The 23,982-nt window shown below is 39.8% G+C and overlaps 1 protein-coding gene across 1 annotated transcript in view; it reads left to right on the forward strand.

Moving 5' to 3' along the window:
* Nucleotides 1-23,982, forward strand: part of LOC122814436 (gastrula zinc finger protein XlCGF57.1-like) — a 37,109-nt gene that overhangs the window by 7,398 nt on the left and 5,729 nt on the right. Inside the window, exon 2 of the mRNA XM_044087016.1 lies at nt 12,166-12,234. Coding sequence (XP_043942951.1) covers nt 12,166-12,234 — 69 coding nt within the window. The remainder of the gene's footprint in view (nt 1-12,165; nt 12,235-23,982) is intronic.

A 23,982-nucleotide genomic window follows, 5' to 3' on the forward strand; every position in this document is an offset into this window, starting at 1 on the left:
AATAAATCCGTACATGTTAGCGCACTATTTTGTATTTAGCAAGCTGCTCTACATAGTGTGTAGAGTTGTGCAACCACTGTAAAGACAGTGGTATGCTAACTGCAGCATAGCCATCTGAATTATATGCTAATCAACCCGTCCAAGTGGTGGAGCTTTTTGGTAGGATATAAACCATCCCTGTAGACTCGGTACTGGTTTTCACAGAAAATTCCGAAACCTATGGAATACAGCCATGGAAAGGCGTTTATACAGAAAGAATGTTAGGGGCTGCTGTTGCTTTAATTTATGTGCATTTGGAACAGGCTTAAGTCTGTGCTGCTGCTGCTAATAGACCATGGGCAAGAGTTTTCAAACCCCAGTTAACCTATCACAATCCATATGAGGTGGAAATTGTAGACTGCTACAGGTAAATGCAGACACATACAGGAACTCTACAACCTCTGTCATCCTAGACTCAGACAAAGGTCAAACCGAGGGGAACCAATACCAGTGGAGACAAAAGTGTAAGTGTAGCACTTAGAATTTTAGGTACAAGAACCTTTCAGAAAGTAACAGGGGAAATGCTGGGGGGGGGGGGGTTACAGGCATCCACACCCATGATCCTCCACCAGTTCCTGAATGCTGTGCTCCACCATGCGAGTAACCACATATATTTTCCCCATACTCTTGAGTGCAGGGCCACAATTATGTATGAGTTATACCCTGTAGCACCATACCTGAAATACTGCGTGCCATAGATTTGTACACATATAGAAATCAAGAAAGACCCTGGGGAATAGGGACGGTTCTACATAAGTAGGGTTTCCACTCCATTAACTGCCAAGTCTTGTCTAATGCTAGGGTAATCCTCTTGAATGCATGTGCTGGTAACCCAGGCAGTTACCATAGCTCACATGTCTGGCACACCTCCAACTAAGCAAGCAATGCACCCTGAGCATAGAAACAAAATTTGTGCATCCCTGTATACAAAAGGTGGACAACAAGGATATGGCACAGTTATCTTCACCTGCACAGGGTGTTGTGTGTGTTCAGGCAGGAAACCTAGGCTGACACAAAAGTAAGTGAGTATGTGTGAATAAGAAATAGAAACAGGCATATATTTGGATAAAGTAACAGTCAGTGAGACAGAATGAGCTTTACGCTTCATGGCTGAATCATGTAACTATTGTGCATGTGTGTCTGTGTGGACATCTTGGTGAAATTGGTGTGAGTCTCTGCACGAACACAGCCAAGCTCTTTGCTAGCTATACATCTTGGTATGTTGGGTATGAGCCATGCATGGTAGAGGTGGGGGTTCATCATTCTTGTACCTGACCACGAGAAGTAGCTTTACCAGGAGTTGTACTGGCATGTCCCTTTTCATGCCTAATGCACTGCTGCTACCTGAACATGACTGTTGTGTGCTGGACGAGCTGCCCTCTTGAGGATGACCAGGACCACAACCCTGTGTACTGCCTCAACTGGGTGTGGACAGTAAACCACTGATGGAGCAGTGGAAGTAGTGCCACTATGGAAGCATGATTAGGCATGGCCACTTTGGCTAACATCAGATGGTGTAGCTGACCTATGCACACGTGGATGCCATCCCCCTCCCAGCAGACATTCCATAATAAGCACTGGATGTTCCAACATATCATTGATCTGATCCATTGAATTGGCAACATGGTGGAGGCAGTCACCTTTTTTAGCTCTTGCCACATCTACAACCCTATGTATTTCTCTAGAAGACTTATTGGAATGTGCTTGCACCTCCATGATGCCCCTAAATGTATGTTGAGTGACACGGGAAGACACCTGGATCATGTGGAGGATGGACAGCATACCTTCTCTGAGCACCCCTAACCACCCTCCCTTGATGATACCTCACCCACACTTTGGCTATGGCTAGCACGAGCATGTACTGAAGCTTCAGTAACCACACTACCCTGATCAAGTGTCTTACCCTCCATGTGTCCAATATCTGAAGGCTCACTGGAATGGGTTGACACAGGCCTACTGGTTGTGTCCATTGGAATTCAACTTCAGTGTTAGATTCCACCTCTGTTTGGCCACCATCATTCTCGGAGTCTGCTGATACTCTGACATCAGGAGGTAGGAGTCCCATACTTCCATTATCACCTGTGATAATAAGCAACAAACACAGGAAACAAAATTAATACCTACACTCCTATAGTCAAATGTATGCTAACAAACGAACAGTGGTGCCACTATTACAGACAGTACAGCAATAGACACAGCAGTCCTGACACCCACAGCTCAAACTAAATATTTCTTTGAACTGCTCATCAGTACTGACATAAAAATGTTTGGCTTACCATGTGCAGATGATTGTAGGCTCCCTATGATGGGTGGTACTTGAAGAAGTTAAGCAAAAGGTAAGGACGCAATCATCACAATGAACAGTAATACAGAGGGTTAAAACTTTTTGCCCTTTATATGTCTATTAATGATACTGTTAACAAGAACTTGCATGACACATCATCCCCAAACCCATGTGTAATAAGCCAGAATGTTTTAACTGTATCAATCTACAACTCTTCCCCCTCAAAAGAAATTTAATGTTTAGCATAACTTAAGTCAATAATTTGCTATACAAGAAGTATTTAACAGTTGAGATAGGTAACCCATGGAAGCTCCTCCTTGGACATACTTGTCCTCTCTGAAACTGCAGCACCAATGTCAGTGCCATGCTGTTGTGCACTTTCCAATGAGCTGTCTGGATCCCTGACAACAGACAGGAAATCTTCATTTGGTGTCCCTTCCGGGCTGATGAAATCATGTTAGTGACCCTATGGTACACTTGATCATATGTCATAGTATAGTTTCATAGTATAGTACTAGGCTATCTGCCCTAGGGCATTTGTAAGCCTAGCCATAGTGATGTGGCTTTTTCCACCCCATGAAGTGGTACAAAAATGTACAGAATAAAATTAGAATACTGTGCCTCTGTCTAGTAGTGACACAATGAAGGTTCCCTTATATAATAGAATTAGTTTACTGTGCCCCTGTCTAGCAGTGACACAGATGTGACCCCTGGGGTAAACTTACGATCTCCCATCCACTCATCAAGATTTCTCTTGAAGAGAGTCAGTGAGGGGCTCTGCCTAATACGAACTGGGATCCTGTTCCAAAGCATGGGAAGCCTCTGGGTTATGAATCTATCCCTCCAGTATGTCCTATTCATACTTGTGCCGAGGTTTAAGTCTTTAGCTCTTGTGGTCCTGATGGATTTGGATCTTTTGAAGCGGAGCATGTCCATCAGATCCTAATTGGACATGGCCTTGTACGTCAGGCAGAGATCACCTCTGAGCAGGCGGTATGCTACTGAATAGAGCTGAAGTTTCTTTAGTCTGGCAGAATAAGACATATGTTGGAGACCCTTGATCCTCTTGGTGAGGTACTTTTGTGGTCTCTCCAGCTGTTGCAAATGCCGGGTGAGGTACATACCAAATGGAGCATTGTACTCAATCATGGGTCTGATGAGGGAGGAGTATAGGGGTACAATGACATCCCTGGATCTGGATGAGAATCCCTTCATGATGAGGTGTGCAAGGTAGAATGTTTTTCTAACCACTTTGGCAACGTGGGTGTCAAATGAGAGGTCACTGTCAACCTGGGTCCCTAGGTCTCTGACTACTTTTTCTGTACTCAGTGGGTTGCTGTCTATGTGATAATTTGTGGGTACTTTGTTTTTCCCAAAGGGGATGACTATACATTTTTTGGCATTTAGTTTAAGGCCGTTACTCCGGCACCAGTTGACCGTTTCTGTGAGGCCTTTTTGTAGGATGTATGTGTCCGCTGGTGTATCGACTATGGCACCTAGTTTGCAGTCATCTGCGAACTTTGTCAGCCACAACCCTCCCATGTTTGCTTTAACATCTGAGAAATAAATGCCGAACAAGAGGGGTCCCAGGACAGATCCCTGTGGGACACCACTTGTCACTGGCTTTGAGTCTGACATTGCTCCAGTGATTTTAACTTTATGGGTTCTGTCCTTTAGCCAGTTTGCAACCCATCTAGTGACATAAGGGTTTATGTTTAAGCTGTTGAGCTTATCTATGATGCCTGAGTGGGGTATTGTGTCGAAGGCCTTAGCCAAGTCCAGGTAGGCTGTATGGACTGTTTTGCCCTCATCAATGGCTCTAGTGACTGTTTCGAAAAAGTTAACCAGGTTCAAAAGGCAGGATCTGCCCTTTACAAAGCCGAACTGGGTGGGGTCAAGTGTCTGTAGGTCCCCTATGTCTCTGTTTATGAGTTTCATAATGATTCTTTCCATAGCTTTGCAGACCAGGCTGGTTAAGCTTATGGGGCGGTAGTTTCCAGGGTCTGTAGAGGTACCCCCTTTGTGGAGTGGGACCACTGTTGCTGTAAGCCACTGTTCAGGTACATATCCTGAAGTAAGGCTAAGGTTAAATAGCATTTTTATGTGTGGGTTTAGCTCCTCTTGGAGTTCACGTAACACGCAACCCGGGATACCGTAAGGTCCCATTGATGCTGTGTTTTTAGCTTTGTTTAGGGTGGTTCTCACTTGGACATCTGAGATGACAGGGAGATTACATTCAGCTGGGATAAGTGTTTCTTCTTTTGGGAAATTTGCACTGAACCTGTCAGCCAGAATGTTGGCAATATCTGTGGGTTCAGTGTATTTTTTGTTGTTGTGAACTAACTCTGAGCATATCTGAGGGTTTCATGCAGGTTTCTAACATAGCTGAAGAAGGCTTTGTGGTTATCTTTAGTGTCCTTAGCGATTTTTCTCTCAAAGTTGGCCTTGTATGTTTTTATGAGAGAATGTAGTTTTCTGCTAATGTTGATCAGAGATGTCTTCCCTTCATGGGATTTTGCTCTGACGTGCAGTAGCTTCCTTCTTTTGTTATACAATTTGTTAATGGCTGAGGTCCACCAGACAAGGAAGCTTGCCTTTGGTGGAGAGTGACTTGGATTTATTTGGGATTGCATGATCCATGCATTCTTGGAGATGTCCATAGAAAGCATTTGTGAAGGATTCGGCATTGTGGGATGTGGTATCCACTGGCACAGTGGGCTTAAAGGATACCATCTCAGTCTTAAGAAGAGTGAAGTCTGCTGTTGAGAAGTTTTTCACTGTGGTCTTTTGTGCTGGGGGTGGAGGTGAGATATGTATATCCAGGGTGATTAGTTTGTGGTCAGATCTCACTAGTGAGGGGTATACTTCCTGTGTGGAGCATTTTGTCCCCATGTTTGTGATGATCAGGTCTAGTATATTATCTCCCCTAGTGGGAGAGGTGACTAGTTGTTCCAGTGTATTTGAATTTATGAATTCCAGGAACCTTTGGGCTAGGGTATTAGGGCTAGAATAATGTACCCAATCTATGTTTGGGTAGTTGAAGTCTCCCAGTATGATGGTATTTTGTGATACATTCATATCCTCCAATGTCTTCAGGAAGGCTGAGTGGGGTTCCTGAGATTGGGAGGGTGATCTGTAACATGCTAACAGTTGTATAGCAGTTTTGCCTATGGTTAGTTGCACCTGTATAGTCTCTGATGCTTCATGTGTTGCTACTAACCTGGAAGTGTGGGTATCCTTGATGAATATGGACACTCCCTTTGTGGTTCGCCCGGTTTTGGGGCTGAAAAGCATGATACGAGGTATAGCCTGGTAGCGCTGGGGTGCTCTCAGGAGCCTTGAACCAGGTTTCAGTTACTGCACAGACATCGATGTTCTCCATGCTGAGGAGTGTATTGAGTGCCTGCATCTTGAGATTTAGACTTCTGGCGTTGAGCAGCATTACCCTTAGTTTTTTTCCATTTTTGTTTTCTAAGGAGGTGGGTTTGTCTTTTGAGCCTTGCCTAAAAAAGGCACTATGGTGGTGGCAAGAGCCTTAGCCAATATCTGGAAGGCCAGTGGTGACAGGTGTAAGCCATCCCTTGCGAAGCAGCGTGGCTTGTCCAACATGTCACTCCAGGCAGACCGACATTGGATCCCCTTAGAATGACACCAGTACTTGAGCCAGTTATTAAAGCTGATCATCTTGTCTTTGTATTGTGGTATCATTCTTGGTGAGGGCAAGATGCTGCTCAGGGTCAGGGTCATACCAGCCTGGGCTACATAATCGGAGAGCTCTTCTATGTCTCTCTTCATGTAGTCCAAAGAGGTACGTCTCGGGTCATTCATGCCAGCATGGACAATGACGGAGTCATATTTGTACTTGCTTTGGAGTGACTTGAGTGCGTGTGTTATGTGGCGGATCCTAGCACCTGATAGACAGCTCACAGTCACCCTCTCCTTGTTCAGCCTGGTCAGCGGGACATCAGTGTGTCTGACTATAGAGTCACCTATTACTAGTGTATCAGGCATGGTGTTTGGCCTTAAGGGCTGTGATTGGTTGAAACACTGATTTATTGAAGTATGTGTTGCATGTGCTTTGTTTTGAGGTGGTGGATTTTTGGATGTCTGCTTTGGGAGCCTCTGTTGTTTTGGTAAGTTTTTTATTCGAGCCTCCGAGTATGTCTTTGTGTTTTTATGTGTTTGGTTTGCAGTTGTGGTAGGTCTATGTGGGACTGGGATTGTTGTGTGTGTGGCTACCATCTCCTCCTGTCTGGTCATGCCAGCCCTGAGTTGAGAGAGTTCAGCATCCAGTTTGGCTATATAGTTGCATCTCTCACATGTATTTGTGTTTGTTGGGAGGAGGAGAGGGTTGTCTATGTACATGAGACAATTGTAGCATTGTCTCAAGATACCCAGATTGATCAGCTGAACTGGAGGGGACGCCAGTAATCTTCCAGTCGACATGTTAGAACAGTATAAGGGAGTGCTGTACCTTTAAGGGAAGTGGATATTCACAGGGGTAGTAGGTAGATGTAGTGCTTTACTTAGTACGAGAGTGCTTACTTAGTAGAGAAGTATTGAGAACAAGTGCTAGGCTTATAATATAGTGAGTAGTCTGATTATACTAAGAGTAGAGCTTCCTTAAGGGAAAATTTGAAGAGCAGACTTGGCAGAGCCAGAAGAAGTTTAACCTTGTTTAACTGGTGCTGCGCTATGCTCACAACCGCACAAAGTGGTGCAAACGCGTATTTTAAACTGGGAACTACAAAAGAGCTGGAAATGGTCCAATACAACCAATTACTACAGCTTCTTGTGCTGAGGTCACTTCCTACAGGGACAGGTAGGCTGCACAAGGCTCCCCACTCCCACTGGTGAGCAAAGAAACTTCCTTCTATCCAAGTAAGGTAATGGACAACACAGGAACTACACCACAGCCCAGAATACAGCAATGCCTGTAAACTGGTCTAAACTAGTCGAGGAGAGGCAGGAAAACAAGGATTATTTTTTGATTTTGTTTTTGATAGAAACACACAGAAAATGCAGAAACAGTGATAAATCAGTTACACAGGCTAGCACACTTTAGTGGGCAGCCTCCACAGTTAAATTAAACAAACAAACAAACTTTCGATCAAATTCGACTAAAAAGTAACTTTAAGTGCAGATTTTAAAATAATGCAGCAAACATTTAAAAACCAGTTCAAGCTAGTTCAGGGTAAGCTACAGAAGCTATTCCAAGTGAAAAAAAGCAAAGATACTTAAATCCAGAAAGTAGTCGCTTTTCTGAGTTCCCTGTAGCTAATACCACTCTGCAGGACCACGAGGAGCTTGTCTGAGCAGTATGTCCTCCTCTGTCCACCTACTGCATTAATATCAGCCACTGTCTGGTGACAAATTTGCATTCTACCATACCTATACCCACATTCCCCCTCAAGCAGAAAGGCAAAATGTCACCTAAATGCTTTCACAATGACTTCATCTTGAGGTCACTGAAGGGGGTTTTGCGAGGATTGGGATGCCTTGGTGCCATACTGCTAGGTGACATAAAATGCAAAAGAAAGATAATAACACAAGAATCACATAAATAAAAGTCCTGCTTAGTACTCATAAAAGGTAGTATTTCACTATTACCCACTGGAAAAACATAAAACGGCCAAAATATTCAAATGTATAAAAAAAGGGAATTGTGTGGTTGTAACAAATTATAATCACACACAAAGGTTAGATCCAAAACAAGGAGAGTAACAATAGCAAATTTTGTTTGTGCCAACACAGAAATGCAATGTGGCTCCCCTATCCCCCAAACAGACAAATGACCCAATTTGCTAACAAACCACCAGTGAATTACTATAAGTGCTATCAAATATACTGTCCCTGAAACATGTGTACACATCTACCACTGAACATTCCATTTTATGCAATTTCCAGACTTGTCTACCTGTAACCAGCACTCCCCTTGAGGTGTGCATGGATCATTCTAGAAGGCTAACACCCCTGTGTTATTGACAGTGTAGGACATTTACATTTCAAGGAAATAACCATAAAAGAGTGTAAAACAGTTGTAACATTAGCCCTTGTGATGAAAGTTAATAAGGCTATGCATCTAAGAATGTAAAATGTCCTGACAAACATGCCTATGCCATCAGTATACTTTTAAGAAATGTATACAGAGAAAAGTAGATAGATATGCATTATCAAATGTTACATATAATGTAGAAAAAAATATTTTTCATGGTGACATTTCAGCATATCCAGTATATAGCTGAAAAAGGCAAGCATACCTTATCAAGATCAGTTGTCATCTGTGCAAATAAATCCCAAAGTACTGTCTTCTTCTGTGTTATCCACATAAGCAAGTCTCCTCACCTTCAGGTTCCCTAGCTACATGGTTCCCTTTTTATAGTGTACCTTCAGGGCTGTGAGCATGGTGAAGATGCTAATGAGGTGCGAACTCATTTGAATTTCTGAATCCAAAATACTTAGTTCCATGTTGTAAATGTAATGCAGGTACTCCCTCAGTGTTTGTTGCTAATGGATTGCAACTGTGAATGATTACTGGTAAGGAGAAGGCAAACACAACAGCAATTCAGACTCCCTAATCTCCACTGGGTGTGTTAACCAGGTTAGACTTACAAAGTGTAGAAGTAATTATACCAAGGTTTTAAATGTAAGGAAGCAGCACACATTTCAGTTTCTGTTCAGTAGCATCCAACCTTCTCTTCATTTCTTACAACTATATATTATTGCCATTTAATATCCTCACACATTTTAAGGATAATTATACAGAATGCCTTACATACTGTATGTCTGGGATTACTGGTCAGATAAGACACGAATAAGCAATAAATACAGGGAGATAAGACAGAGCTACATTTGTGCAAGCAGTAGTCATAAGTGGTTATGTGATCACTCCGTGCACTGCATCCGAAATTAATAAATATACAAACTGTCATATGTTTTGTTAGTACTGTGGATGATGTTGCATTTGGTTATATGCACAATGATTCTGATCCTCTGCTGCAAAGCTGTTTCTGTGGCAGAGGGCCAAGCCACCCTTGCTGTGTTTAGAAGGTTTATTGGAGTGAGAGTTCAAATCCACACCTGTGTAAAAATATTTCATCTGTATCAACATAATTTTTGTAGTGTTTATTTAATAGATTTATTTTCTTTATTTCTCCTAATTTTCCCTTTTTCTAAATTTTTATGCCAGTTTTTGAGTAGTGCGCAGCTTAGCGCAGACAAGGGAAATGGAGAAACACAGTGAATGTCATGTTTAGCTTTCTTATCTTGTTTGCACAATGCTTAGCAGAGCATAAACCTGGACTATTGGCCCACAAAGGAAGCAGACATAATGCCTCTAGACAAGTTTCTAGAAAGAGTAAAGGTCAAAAAGGATACATTGTTGAGAGTTTTGCTTTCCATTGTGCTAGCAAGCTTCCCCAACACCTGCAGCCATCGAATTCCTGCAGATAGGAAGCAGACAGTCAACAATTTTAAAATGGATGCATTCTATTACTTCGGTTGGGCACCACACAAACACGCTAAGTGGCATTGCGAGGCAGTTAACACACAGAACTTAAGAATGAATAGGGAATTATGGAAGTGTTATTTAACTATTCTTGTGGTGACAGTTGTAAGTGTAGGGATGTAATACAGATGGTCATGGGTTCTAATACAGGGAGTGTAATATATTTTTACTATCGTGACAGTCTAGTTTATAGTAATAACAGGAAAATGTGTTTTTTCAATATTCCTTTGGCAACAACTGTAAGTGTAGAGCTGCCATACACATGGCCCTGGTTTCCAATACAGAAAATTCCAGATATTTTAATCATGTTCCATTTCATATTATATTAAATATTGCGTATAACATTTTATACGTAATTATTCATAGTGGAGTTGATATGAATTATATGTATGAGGGATAAGACACCCTTACTGTGTTTTGAAGGTTGAGATGTGTGACTGAGAGTATACTGTCTACTATGTTACTGTAAATATGATTTTGCTATCTGGACTTGGATGGCCTTTACACTTAAGTAAGACACATACACAAATGAATAAAGATATATATATATATATATATATATATATATATATATATATATATATATATATATATATATATATACACACACACACACACACACACACACACACACACACACACACACACACACACACACACACAAGGACCTTGTCAGGCCACACACACATGGATAACACCTCAGTCTGCCATCTTCATTTATGAATGATTCATGACTGTCTGACAAGCAGTTCTTATGTGATAAAGATGGAAAATCACCATTGTGGCAGAAAATGTTTGTCCCTTATGCACAGGTTTGAATCCCACACTGTAAAAGTCAGTTTTAGCAGTTTATAAAGCCAAGCAAATATGTGTCAGGTCGTGACATTCATGCTCCCAGTGCATGTCAGCAAAGTTAAATGACCTAACAATTATAGTAGCAGACACCCTCTCAAATTAATGTTGTGTCAGATTAACCTTCCAGTTTTAAAAATTCCATTCCTCCCTGCTTAGCACTGTTGCTCTCCACTTAACATTGCGTAGACATGGTTGGCATCATTGTCCGGATTTGTGCACTACCAGTAAACACAATAACAGGAATTAGTGGGGAAGCCATTGTGATGCTCATGCACTGGCCCAGCAATCAAGGAGCCTCAGTCCTCACAAGTAACACCAGTGAGGGGTGTCCACATTGGGAAGGATAACAAATACACATGCAGTAAAGTACAGTTTCCCTTAAGAGCACACAGAGATCAGTCAGCCCAGGGCTGGTTTCTCCCTTTCTCTCCAGATCCCCAATAAGACTCCCCATTGGCACATCTATAGGGTCCAGATATCAGCTGAGTGGTCAAGCTAAAACACAGTTCTAAAATAAACTTACATAGAGAGGACAGGCAGAGTCCTGGTGAGTTGGATGTTGTCAAGACAATAGCAAAATGCTCTCTGTCTCTGTCTCTGAGAAAGTCCTTTAAATTGATAATGCATCCTGCTGACTCATTTTAGATTGCTAATCATTCTAAATAATTCTCTGGTTCCCAGGCTGACAGAAACTCTACATTTACATTTGTTAGTAAGCTTGCACCTGGTCAGGAAACACAGCAATAAATGACATTATACATGTAAATTCTAGCAATTAACTCTGGTCTCAAATCAATAGGAAGAATTCTTTCATCCAGTCATATCGGCTCTGAGTTTTGAGATCAAACAATTATGCAGTGCTTGACTTATCAGCTTTCCTCCAGCAGAGTTTAATGTGGTTACATTTTTGCAGTTAAACATCCAGTACAGTCTTTTATCACATGTAAGATAACAAGCCTGTGCTTATATTAATATTTACAAATGGCAGGATTGTCTACAAAATTCCATCTAGCTAGTCTGGCAGCCTTTACATATCTTCACAATCATTATTTGTTATTGCTATTGCTTTGGGATTAGACATGTCTGGATTTAGAGAAGAAGGTGCTCAATTTAGGGTGCAGAGGTGGGGTGTTCAGGAATCCAAAATATTTATTGGACTCCTGGTAAAGCACCACAGCCACAGGCTTCTACAGAGGGAATAATATGGCTCCCAATAAAAGTTTGAGGCTTGGAATGGTCTGGCCAAGGCTGTATCCAGTGTGACTAGCATCCCACACACTGGTGAACAGTGTAGGCACCACCTCAACAGCCTAAAAAGGTGAAAGACTGATACACTCAAGGTTGGATGACATTCAAGCTACGGAAATCCAACAATTGTGTAAGTATGCTAATAAAGAGAATTTACATTACATAGAAAGCTAAATATAGGCAAGAATGCTATGTACAATGCTTTTCTTTCCTTTTTTCTTTCTTTTTGCAGCTAATCCTGAAATAGTGGCAAATAGGCAGGCTCATGCTGATCATCTGGAGAGACTGAGAGAAACAAGTGGTATGTGTGCAGCACATGAGAAGTATTAATTCATCAATCCATTTTCAACCCTTTTTTGCATTTTGCATATGAGGCCGGGGTGTCATTTCATTAGTGACAATCGTCTCAAGCCAAGGTTTATTCTGCAGGTGGATAGCCCTGCCATGGTAGTTCCATTTGTAGCACTCACCTACAGCCAATTTAGTGTCTACTCCACATATTGCATGTCTTTGGAATGTGGGAAGAAACCGGAGTACCCAGACGGAGCTCACATGACCACAGGGAGAACATGCAGACTCCACCCAGAAGGCATACCAGCCATGAACTGAACAGAAGAGCTTTTTGCTGTGAGGCAACAACACTAACCACTGCACCACCATTGTAACTTTAAAAGTTAAAAGAAAAATGTTTTTGTTTTCTATGCAGTAGTAGCAAAGTAAGCATGCATGTCCTAATTGTAAAAGCAAGTATACATGCATAAGTCTGTAGCACAAACCAGAATTGCTTTGAGCAATCTATAATTATAGTTTGTAGTTGTTAGGAAGTATACTTAAACATAATACTTTAGATAAAAATAGTTGTATTATTGTGATAATGCATTGTATGTCACATATGATGGTACTAATTTTATCTGTTTTTTTTTTCCTCTCAACACAAGCCTTATCAAAGCATATCCATGTCATCCATCTGTAACGCATAATGAAATACTTCACAGCACAGCAAGGTAGGAGAACCCCAGTGGGTCAGCCTGTCCCCACTTCATTGGCTCCAACACAGACAGTCAGCACATCTGGGACCCAACCTGTCAGTGCTGCCTCTGATTCCCCTGCACTACCTGTGCCCTCAGGCACTACTCTGGAAGCTGGTGCTATGGTACCCTCCGGGAGTACTGGTGGAGATTTCATCACCTGCCAGGAGATGCCAGGGTTGGTGTGTAGGGTCATGCATGGCATCATTGGTGTACACCTGCACTGGATGGAGAAGCTGCTGTCCCACATGGTCTGTAGGAGAAGAACAGTGTCAGGCACTCCAGCAGACAGCAGAGGAAAGGGACAGTGATGACAGTCCTGCAAATGAGGACTAGATTCTTACTTTCCGCATGTTTGAATGGGCATGAGCTTGCATTGTCCCCTCCCTCACCACAGTCATGGTGTCCCCCAATCTTTTGTGTCTTCACTCCAATCATGGTGTCCCCCAATCTTCTGTGTCCCTTTTCATCCCTGTGTTTTCTCTTGTTTGTCCTGTTTGCATTTGCTTCCTCACCTACCCAACTTACCTGACTCAGAAATACCAACATCCCTTACCCAGCATTCTTATCTTACTGAAGTAAAGAAAAAAAAATGGGCACTTGTCCTACATAAAGGAAAATGAAAAATTGACCAATACATGGCTCTCCATTTTGCACATACATCTTCTTTGAAGTACTTGATTTGGTCCAGTTGGCTATACAACATGATTGTGTTGTTGTCACCCCAATTTGTGAAATGATGGTCCAAATTCAGCTAATATTATGTATGTATTTTAATTTTACACTGCTGACGGAATGGATAGCTATGATTCTTTTTTACCTCCTTCTTGCAACTTCCTATATTGCTTTCCCTTTGTTCTTCCCCCTGCTTGCCCCCCATTTCGCTACTTTCCTGTGTACCCTATTTTAGCACCAACCATTTGGTCAAAAAAAAAGAATCACACTCGATACACAACTGTAAAAAAAAGAATGTAGCCCTTCAGTTTTTGGCCTCTATGTGCTTAGTTTTGGCATCGCTCACCAACACTGAATGACTTGGTGCAGTTACCTCTCTGCAGTACTGCTTAAACACACTGTATCTACATCAACACACAGTAACACACTGTGAATGTAGTGTCAAGTATAATTTCATTGCATTATCACTACTTTTTTAAAGGTATTGCATGCATCTGGAGTTGATCCCTGTATCATCTTGGTCCAAAAAGAATGTGTCAATACTTTTACACCTGCTGCCACAGAGTCAGCTGAGCATCATGTGTGTTTCATACTCTCAATACGGAGAATCTTTAGAAACATTGCATTAAGGCTTGTGTTTGCACACTGCTTAACTACATGCAAGCAAGGAAAGTGGCATCTTGCATTTGTAAACACTTTGCCAACCATCACGCAAACTTGCTGCTCAGTGGTATGCTATGCAAAGTGTATGTGTATGTAGCATGTATTACTTTTGTTTACTGTCAATTTAGTGTTCATGACATGAAACTACATGTGGAAACAGAAAAAAATGAAGGCCCTATCTAACAAAATGTCATATATTTACAATGCAGCCATCTGTTACCTCCCCCCATGCAATACAATGCTAGTCTCACAATACTTGTTCACAAATTTATCATCTACACTACATAAATTACTACAAGTGTTGTGTTATATACCACACGCATATTTAAAATGAAAATACACATTCAGCATTTGATACTTGTAGTAATGTGGGCACCTGTTTGCGTATAGTTTGTAAAGCTGTCTCTGAAAGTATACCTGCACATTGGAACATAACCAGCAAATACAGCACATTGTAAAATCATCAATTTGGTAACATGCAGAACTTAAATTATCTTGACAATTGAACATGGTTAGCTATCCATTTCATGCAAGCCTCCCAACATTTTCTCTCCAGCATGCAGTGCTAATGTCATCCACTGTAAGTTGTCCTGCAGCCTTGTAAAAGTCAGACTTCTGCCATAGTGGTGAGTTCTGTAGTCAGTGTACTTAGGTAGGGGTTCTGTACTCACTGCAGCTAACTGGTATGTCTGTGTGTTTGTGCACTCGCTTGACATTAGAGAGAAAGTACTTTACACCAGCATGTGGGACACTGCTATTAAAATCTTTTTCTCATCAGACTCTGCTGATGTCATCAGCTATTGCTAGTTTGTGGATGTGCAGCATTCCCATCAGAGCAGGGACTGGCTTGTAGGCCAGGCACAAGTCACCTCATCCTATACGATACAGATTACAGTGACAGGGCTTTCAGTCTAACCACATACATCATGGCATGGTTTGTAGGCCCTGTATTTTCTTGGTGAGAAACCCCTGTGGTCTCTCCAGCTGCTATATGTGTCTGGTGAGGTATGTCCAAAAGGAAGCATTATACTTTATTAGTGCTCCGATGAGGTTTGAGTGCAGTATTGTGTCATCCTCAGATCTGGATACGATGGTCTGACTTATAAGGTGCATGGCACATAGCCTTTCCATACCACTGTGGACACTTGATAGTCAAAGTTCAAATTGATATCTGTGTGTGTTCTATGGTCTTGCACCACTGGGTTTCAGCATAGGGGGAGTGTTGTCAATGCTGCAATTAGCATGGAATTCCACTTTGCAGAAGGCCAAAATAATGACAAATTTTGCATTTATTTGTAGACTATGTGGCTTTGGCACCAATCATGTGTCTGTTAGCCCCTCCTATAGTATGTTAACATTATTGGTGGACTCTATGATTGCACCCAGTATGCTAAAATCAACAAACTTGTTAAGTCAAAGCCTTATTCTTTAGCCTGGACTGTTGAGAAATAGATTCAAAACAGTAAAGGATTCAACACAGATCCTTGGGGTATGCCAGTGGTGACAGCTCTACTGGTAGAGGTTGATTAATCAACTTTCACAGTATGCATTCTGTCAGTGAGCCAGTTGGTTCACCATCTGGTGATGAAAGGGATAATCCCAGCTGGGAGAGTTTCTCAGTGATAGCTAATTGGAGGGGGCTATGTCAAAACTCTAGGTCAGATTAAGACAGGCAGTATACATGGTCTCACCTACCTTCATCCAGGCCTATCACACAGAATCAATGGGTTGTGACAACATCAGATTTCCTATAGTGTGACTTGGAGTATAAACCTACCTGACACTGTTGGATAGACACTTCAACACACCCTTCAAATGGACTATGTTCTCATAGAAGGGTGTACAGCAACATGCAGCCATCAGAATAGGGGGGACAGCACCTGATGCATGTGTGTATAGACTCATCCTGACTCTCCTCATCTATGAGGTAGACCAACATTTCGTCGTGGACACTAGTAATATTCTGTCTGTGAGCAACAGACATGTGAGTTGCTAATGCTACATTCCTGTCTGTCTCATCTGTTAGATATCATCAAAGAAGACAAGTGAAAAAGCAAGCTACTAAAGTTTCTCCTAGTACAAAAATTTTAATGTTACAAAAAAGTTTTTTAAGTGGAAACGTCACACTGTATTCAGGCAAAAAGCGTTACAGAAGAGCTAAAAAACCAGCTTATACTGAATAAAGAAACAGAAACAATAAATTGAAGAACGATGAATTTTCGCATTTCAAATACAATTTCCAAAATTAAAATATAAACCAAAAAAAATAATAAAACATAAATAAAAATAATAAAACATAAAATGCAGCAAAAAAACAAAAATAAAAAAAATAAAAAAATACACACATTAAATGTTAAAAGTGTTAAAAATTATTAAAGTATTTTTTGAGTAATTACTATATATGTTCTAAAAATTACTTCAGGACACAAAAACACATATTAAAAAAAAAAAAAGCTCTTTAAATTAAAACAAAAAATTAATTTTAGTATTAAAGTATAAGAAGTTTATAGTTTTTCAGACCAAATAATAAAAAAGATTTCTTTCTTTTTTTCTTCTTTTTTTTTTTGTCTTAATACATTTGAAGGTATTTTGTCTATTATTATAATTATACTATATTATACTATAAAAAAAAAACAGTAAAATACTTTTTTTTTACTTTTGTTTTTTTTTTTATTTTATTTTTTTTTTTTAAATTTGTTTTTATTTTAATTTTTTATTTATTTTTATTTTTTTATTTTATATTTTTTTTAATATTTTTTAATTTTTTATAATTTTTTTTGTTCATTATTAAACTTATTTGTCGTATGAATATATTTGTTAAAAAAATGCAATTATTTCATTTGTTCCAGTATTTCATTTTTTTTTAGGTGGTTCATATTGTCTTTCTTCGATGTGACTGAAGGACAGGAGTCACGTTACGCTGGTTTGTAAAAATGTAATTTTAAAATTTAGGAGAAACTTTGGTGTCTGTCTTTTTTGGGTTAACCAGCTCTTTTCGACGACATAAGGTTGCCTGTTTTTTGTACTTTAATAGATATCATCAAAGAGATCATTGAGGGCATGCATGATGACAACATTGTCATCCTGTGGAATTTGTCCAGGCCAAAGCATTTGACACAAATTCACACTTGGGTATTCACTCAACACTGTCAGATGTGGACAGAAACACCTATATCACCAAGTGGGTAGACCACTGGATCACATATGTGGTATCTAAATATGTTGAAAACTGTGAATTGACCTATATCTTGGGTCCATTGACCAGGTCAGGACATCAGGGCTGTCTTTTAGGCCATTTCCTGTCGATTATTTAAATCACATATCTCAAGAATGATATACACATCCTGTGTCCAAACAGCTGTTTAGAGGACTACAGATTGTGGGCAGTAATTGACTCAATGTAATATTAGTATAATACAAGCAGTATCAATACATACCAGAGATTGGTGCCACAGCCATGTCGGCACTTGAGATGGAACAAAAACATGGAGGGATTAGTTACATTATGAAAACAAACATACAACCCAATGATAATGTAGACCTCACACCCTATAACCAGACCAATTGGTATTTGACCTGTGTCCTGGGGTAGATGGTATGTGGAACATCCACCAGCATGTGGCCACAGTGGTGACTACTCCCTTGTATGTAAAACAGCTACTGACTATGTGCAGGATATCCACATCAAAGGTCATAATACCTCCATAGGTCACAGCCTTCATCACACCCATAACTGAGTACAATGCACCCCTCTTCATGCACCTCCTGACACATCCTCCAGTGATGTGTAACTGAAGTGTACTACTGTTACCACAGTGAGCTGTCACACCTTATTGGCCATACCTAAGTATTCTTTTTGTTGCATAAACATTATTGTCTGATGGTGCGGAACTCCCAGAATGATGTACCACCAGATGTATGTGTGAAACCTGTTCCGATGATGTACGCCATACATACATAGCTGTTTTACAACATTGATGGCATGGGTTACATTATTGACAGTATGGATTGTGCCATATATATCTGCCATGTACACCAGTCAACTAGCCTGTATTGATAATGTCACATACAGGTATAGCGTTATCCATCCTGCCACTCCAGCAGATGTTACAATGTCAGGAAGCTGTGCTTGATTACCCTTATAGTTTACTGACATGTCACCATAGTTGTACATATGTGTTTATGCAGAACCATCTATCATCACTCTGAACAACATATGTTATGTCAGAGACATGGGATTACTGGTGGTATTATTCCGATATTGTCCAGGATTGTGTGTGCTTCTTTTACTGTTGTCCATGAGCCTGTAACTGTGCCCCATTTGTTGGAAACCTCTGCTGACATTACAGTCATATTCAGCCAAATCAGTTTGCACAGCTTCACAATATGCATCCAACCATGATTGTATATAACATCCCTAATGTTCTCTGTTTTCCATTTACATGCCCTCATCTGGGGTACATTATTATGTTTAACCTGTCTTCTTTTTCTGTGTTCATTCCTGCAGTCCAAATGTGTGTCTCTATTCAATACACACACTTCCTGTGACTGTTTATTTTACATGGCAGCCCATATATCCTTACAGATCATTTACGCAGCTTTTGTACAGAATGCCTGAAATGGGATTCCACTGTACTTTGCACTGCATACACTATCCTGTACTGTGTTTGGGCCATATACATTTCTATATGATATACAATGGTAATCATTGTAGCATTCTGCACAATCCTGCTAAGCTAGTTATCTGTGTTGGTTACACAATATCCTGGCCAGTAACACTGTTTGTTTCTGCAATGAATCCACACTTGTTTACCTTTAAACATGATGCACGGCATGAATATATAATCACTGCTGCTGCTGCTGCTCACCTCACAAACATGTAAACTCTGTGTAGGCTTTGTGCAAAGCTTACACACAGATTTTATTGAATTCCACTGTAGAATTTACTTTGAACTTGTTTCATTTGGGGACTACTGTAGTCTTACAAGTGTCTGTTACTGATATTGGTAGTAGGTGCTTGTACAGTAATAAAAATGATGAAGCCAAAAGGGCCTTTGAAATCACATGTAAGAAGTCTGCCAGTGGGAATAACCAAATCTACCTATGTTAAACTTTTTTTTTTTTTTATGGAGCATGGCATTTCCACAGCATAAACCTTGGCCAAAGGTCCAAACAGTTTTATTACCTCACAATACCGGCTGGTGATGTTAGTTAGCAGGCAACAGACAAACATTGAAAAGACAATAGATATATGAATGAATACTCTTGCAACTTTCCTGTATGACTAAATGCCTTTTGTCATTCATATTACTGTTAACATTATGGAAACATTTAGTTAGATTATCACGTACCCTTTTTTGCAAACTGTTACCCTTTAGTTTTCTTTTCTTTTCTTAACCCTTTTATAAATAGTATTAGAAGCATCAATGGTGTTAGTCAGTAAAGCTCATTTTTAAATAGAAGTTATGCCTGCGTGACCACTTTTATCACCTTCATCGTCTGTAACATTAGTCCTATGTGAGATGTGTTCACCTATGTCACTCTCTGCAGTCAGAACATTATGCATATCAGTCTTAACCTCATATATTTCTGCTCTACATAATGGAGCTGTAGTACTAACAGGTCAAGGCTGTTGCTGTTATGACAATTTAATTTGATGGTAGCCAAACCAAAAGTGCTCAGTTTTCCTGCATTTTTATAGAAATTTCACAGTTATGTATATTATTATCAAACTCCCTGCACCGAGCACATTTTCTCTTAGGACATGTTTATATTACATGTTCATAAGAGCCACAATGAAAACAAATCTTTGGTTGCCCTTGTAATGTACAAAGGCCCTGTAACCAGAGATAGTAGGCACACTAGGAATGTGTCCAAAACTGGGATGAAAACATTGTCAGTATTACCTAGGATTCCTGAGAACATGTCCATATTTTCCTGGCATCATATGTTTTTTTTTTTTATTTCCAAAACAGAATGGCATAATGTATAAAACTGAGGCTGAATTTGAGACAGCTCACTGAATGGCATAATGTATAAAAACCCAGTCTAAGCTAGCCCTTCATCAACAGTTTTAAATTGCAAGACAATACCTCTTTTGGCTGTATATTTAAACCTACAATGTCATATGGTGCAGAAGGAGTGCAAAGTTTCTTTAAGATCCATTTATCCAAAATATCTTCAACAAATGTTTCAAAAATTACATAGCAAAATGCATCTTTACCAACATGTGTCAAGGCCTAAATTTCTTTAGTAGTAAATCCAAGAAGAGAAACAGTATTTTCCCAAATCACATATCTGTTAAGTACTTCATTGTTTTTTTTTTAAAGATATTCATACCATAGGTAGTTTCCTTGCATGTTGTGAAACAGAAGAGTCCGTATCAGAAGTAGATTTAACTGTATGTGCATATGTTTTCAGAAAAAATACTATTCTCAGAAGCAGCAAGCTCTGTACCTGCAGATAGAGTCACTGAGGTGTAAACTGAGCCAAATCTTGAACCCTGACATTTATCGTCTGACTCCGGAAGGACGGCTTCTCCTCCTCCTGCAGCATACTGATCAACTGTTTGACTCCAATATGCAGCTTTGCAAGTAGCAGGTTCATTTTCATCCAACAACTTAAGCAATTTCTTATTCAATAATCCTCCTCCTTCAAGTTCAGTATTTTCAACCGCATCTCAAGCAGAAATCTGTTCAGTAGATTCCCTTTCTTGTGTTATAATGCCACTACCCTCCAGACTGTCGCTCCCAGGAAGTACCAAACATAGTACAGTAAGTTCTCTGATGTTCTGGCCAAATTGTCCATAGTGGTATAAATACCAGCTTAGGTCTCCCCTGAAAAGAGGCCACTAGCATAATGAGACTAACCTGGTCAACAAAGGATAAATAAGGAAATAAGGAAATACTAGTTGTAGGTAACCAAAGATGCTAACTTTGTTACACAGCTATATAACCAGGACTCTAAAGCCAAAGAAACTGTTAGCCCTGTTGCACTTTTCTTATGCTCATTCAGCTCTATAACAGAGCTTATAAAATCAGACTGTCTTGCTAGAAGCATCTGGTATTATAAGACATTATGAAAAGAGTACCCAAAACATTTCTTGGTGCGTTAAAAGATAATCAGAAAGTCCAGGGGTGCAGACGTTACTCCAAATTCTTTGAGAAATGTACACTACACTGTTCAGTATTTTAATTCAATAACTTGTTTATTAAAAACAATAAAACACTATAATATTTAGCACTTTCATCCACCATGTTACCAAACCTGGGACTTATTCAGAGCTAATGATCACTGCACAATCCTCTATGTAAGTAGGTATCACATTCATATGACATAAAAATTATTTTACCATACCATTAAAAATGTTTTCACTGTTTTATACATTACATTTTTAAGGCTTTCTCATTATTTTAATTAAATTATATGTGTTAAAACAATTGCTACACATATTTCATCAATTTAGATTAACTGCTAAAACTTAGCTGCTCTTTTTTTGCTGTTTAGCAGAAGTTGGTTAAGATGGCCTTCATGAAAGTTGCTCCATTAGCTGATCTGTTCAAAAATAAGAACCTTTCAACCTTTACAAAAAAAATTGAAAAGATTATCTGTTAGATAGTTACAAATGTCATTCGTTTAGATGTAATATTTTGTTCATGACAATTCTAAATTGGTAGCAACAGACATTACTGCAGTATTATCATACTAGACATTCTTAGCCACGTCTACTGTGTTACATCTGTTATTGATTCTTTTCCGTGCCTCCAATTTTTTGTGGTATTCAATGTTTCTTATGTCAATAATGTGAATTTTAGCTTACGATTGGTGTAGTCGTGGCTTCAAAGGGTCGGAGGCCTAATTTAGTTAACGCAATAAGCAAGCAACTAACTAAATAAATAAATTAGTTGTTTCTTGCATTAACTGATATAAGTTTGCCCGGCACTAATTTTTTCCTGCTAGACATGTCTTTAAACCACAATTACAATTTAGTGTCATTATGCAAGATATAAATCCAACTGTGTTTTGTGTATGGATTTCTGGACCCCCATTTCTAATATGTGAATTATGAAACAGGTCAATATTACATATTCTAAATGTATTTTATCTGTAAGAAAAACTGATTATGTAATAGCATTTACTGTCCCGTGACAGTAAAATTTGTAGGCATTTCCAAGCTGTATGAGTTCATGTGTTAGTTCTGAGATGTAGATGTGATAAATCTCTGACTACAGTTGAAATGGTGTGGGATTGAACAGCAGTTAGAGCACTGGAGGAGTCCACTGGGAAGGGTGGAGAATGAAAAGGTTGTCTCTCCTTGCATATCTTGCTTGGTGAGGCAGCATTCTGATAAAATTAACTGGTGCAGACTGGGAAAACATTATAGAAGTATCTGTGCCTGAGGCAGGGGTCATCTGTGGGTTTTTATCAGACTTGCATACAAGTTACAGCTCATTGCATGCCCATCCTTGAAGGGCTACTAGACATGCATGGGAACAGAAATGAATTAAGACCAGACCCTTTACTGGCTGCCTGGATGACACCCATGATTGTGCTTTTCATCAAGACTGCCAAGGTAGAAAGTCCTAAAAAGGGGGAAGGAGCAAACATATTTCATTTATTACATGTAATACCACAGAACCTGCCACTGTTGTACCCTGAACATCTTTAAACTATATATTATGTATTGTTTTATAGCATATTCATTATGGATTGCTGCATACATTTTATACACAGTCTCTTAAGTATTGATTCATTTCTATAACTGTCCTCGTCTCTCAGTTCCAGCCCTCACTTTCTGTAAATATGGGTCAAGAACAAGTAAAGTACCTAAATATTGGAAACTGATAAAGATATGTGCATTGAACTAGCAAATGTAATGTTCCTTTCATCTAAATGATATTTAGTGTCTGCTTCTGTAGATGCCTTGTTTGTTCTGGGGCAACTCCTAAGCCCTACAAGGGCATATATAAGCTAGCCTCTATAGTTATGTGGCTTAAAACTTCCATTTTAGTTTGAATAAAACTTTGCCTATCATTTTTCTGTGCCTCTGTCAAGCAGTGATGACACTGAAGTAATCCATGGTATATCCTCCATCCAATCCAACTCTGCCCAATTTGCTCGCCAGCACCTCTACGCTCTGGCCTTCACACTTGTTCCGATTTTGTTCCACAGCATACAGCATAGGGAGTCTCGAATCCACAGCACGCTCTATCAGCATACTTATTTCTCAGTCCCTGTCAGTGTCTTTCTTGTGCTTGTGGTTCTGGTGGATTTGATCATGTGAAACAGGTGAAGATCTGCCTTTTATTGAGAGCGGCTGTAAGTACAGGTGCACAGGATATCCTGTATGAGCAGGAATAAAGACTTTAAACAACAGTCGTTGAGTGAATAGCATATTTTTGAGACTTTTATCCTTTTTCCTTTGGGAACTTTGAAGAACCTTTTCTGCATTGGTGCATCAGGTGTCTGGTCAGATACACGTGGGGTACTGTACCCCAATCAAGTGTGAGGTGAGAATCTGAGGACAGGGATCGGGAGGATGAGTGATAGATGATGGATCGAGATTCATGATGATCTTGAAAGGAATAGAAGGTTTGATCTTTTGACCTAGCGAGTGTCAAACGTGAACTACTGAAGACTACTGTCCCCACTTGGGTCCCAGATTCTCTTGTGACTTTTGGATT

The sequence above is a fragment of the Protopterus annectens genome, chromosome 10.part0 (genome assembly GCF_019279795.1).
Source record: "Protopterus annectens isolate FY-2018-M chromosome 10.part0, PAN1.0, whole genome shotgun sequence".
Lineage (NCBI taxonomy): Eukaryota > Metazoa > Chordata > Ceratodontiformes > Protopteridae > Protopterus > Protopterus annectens.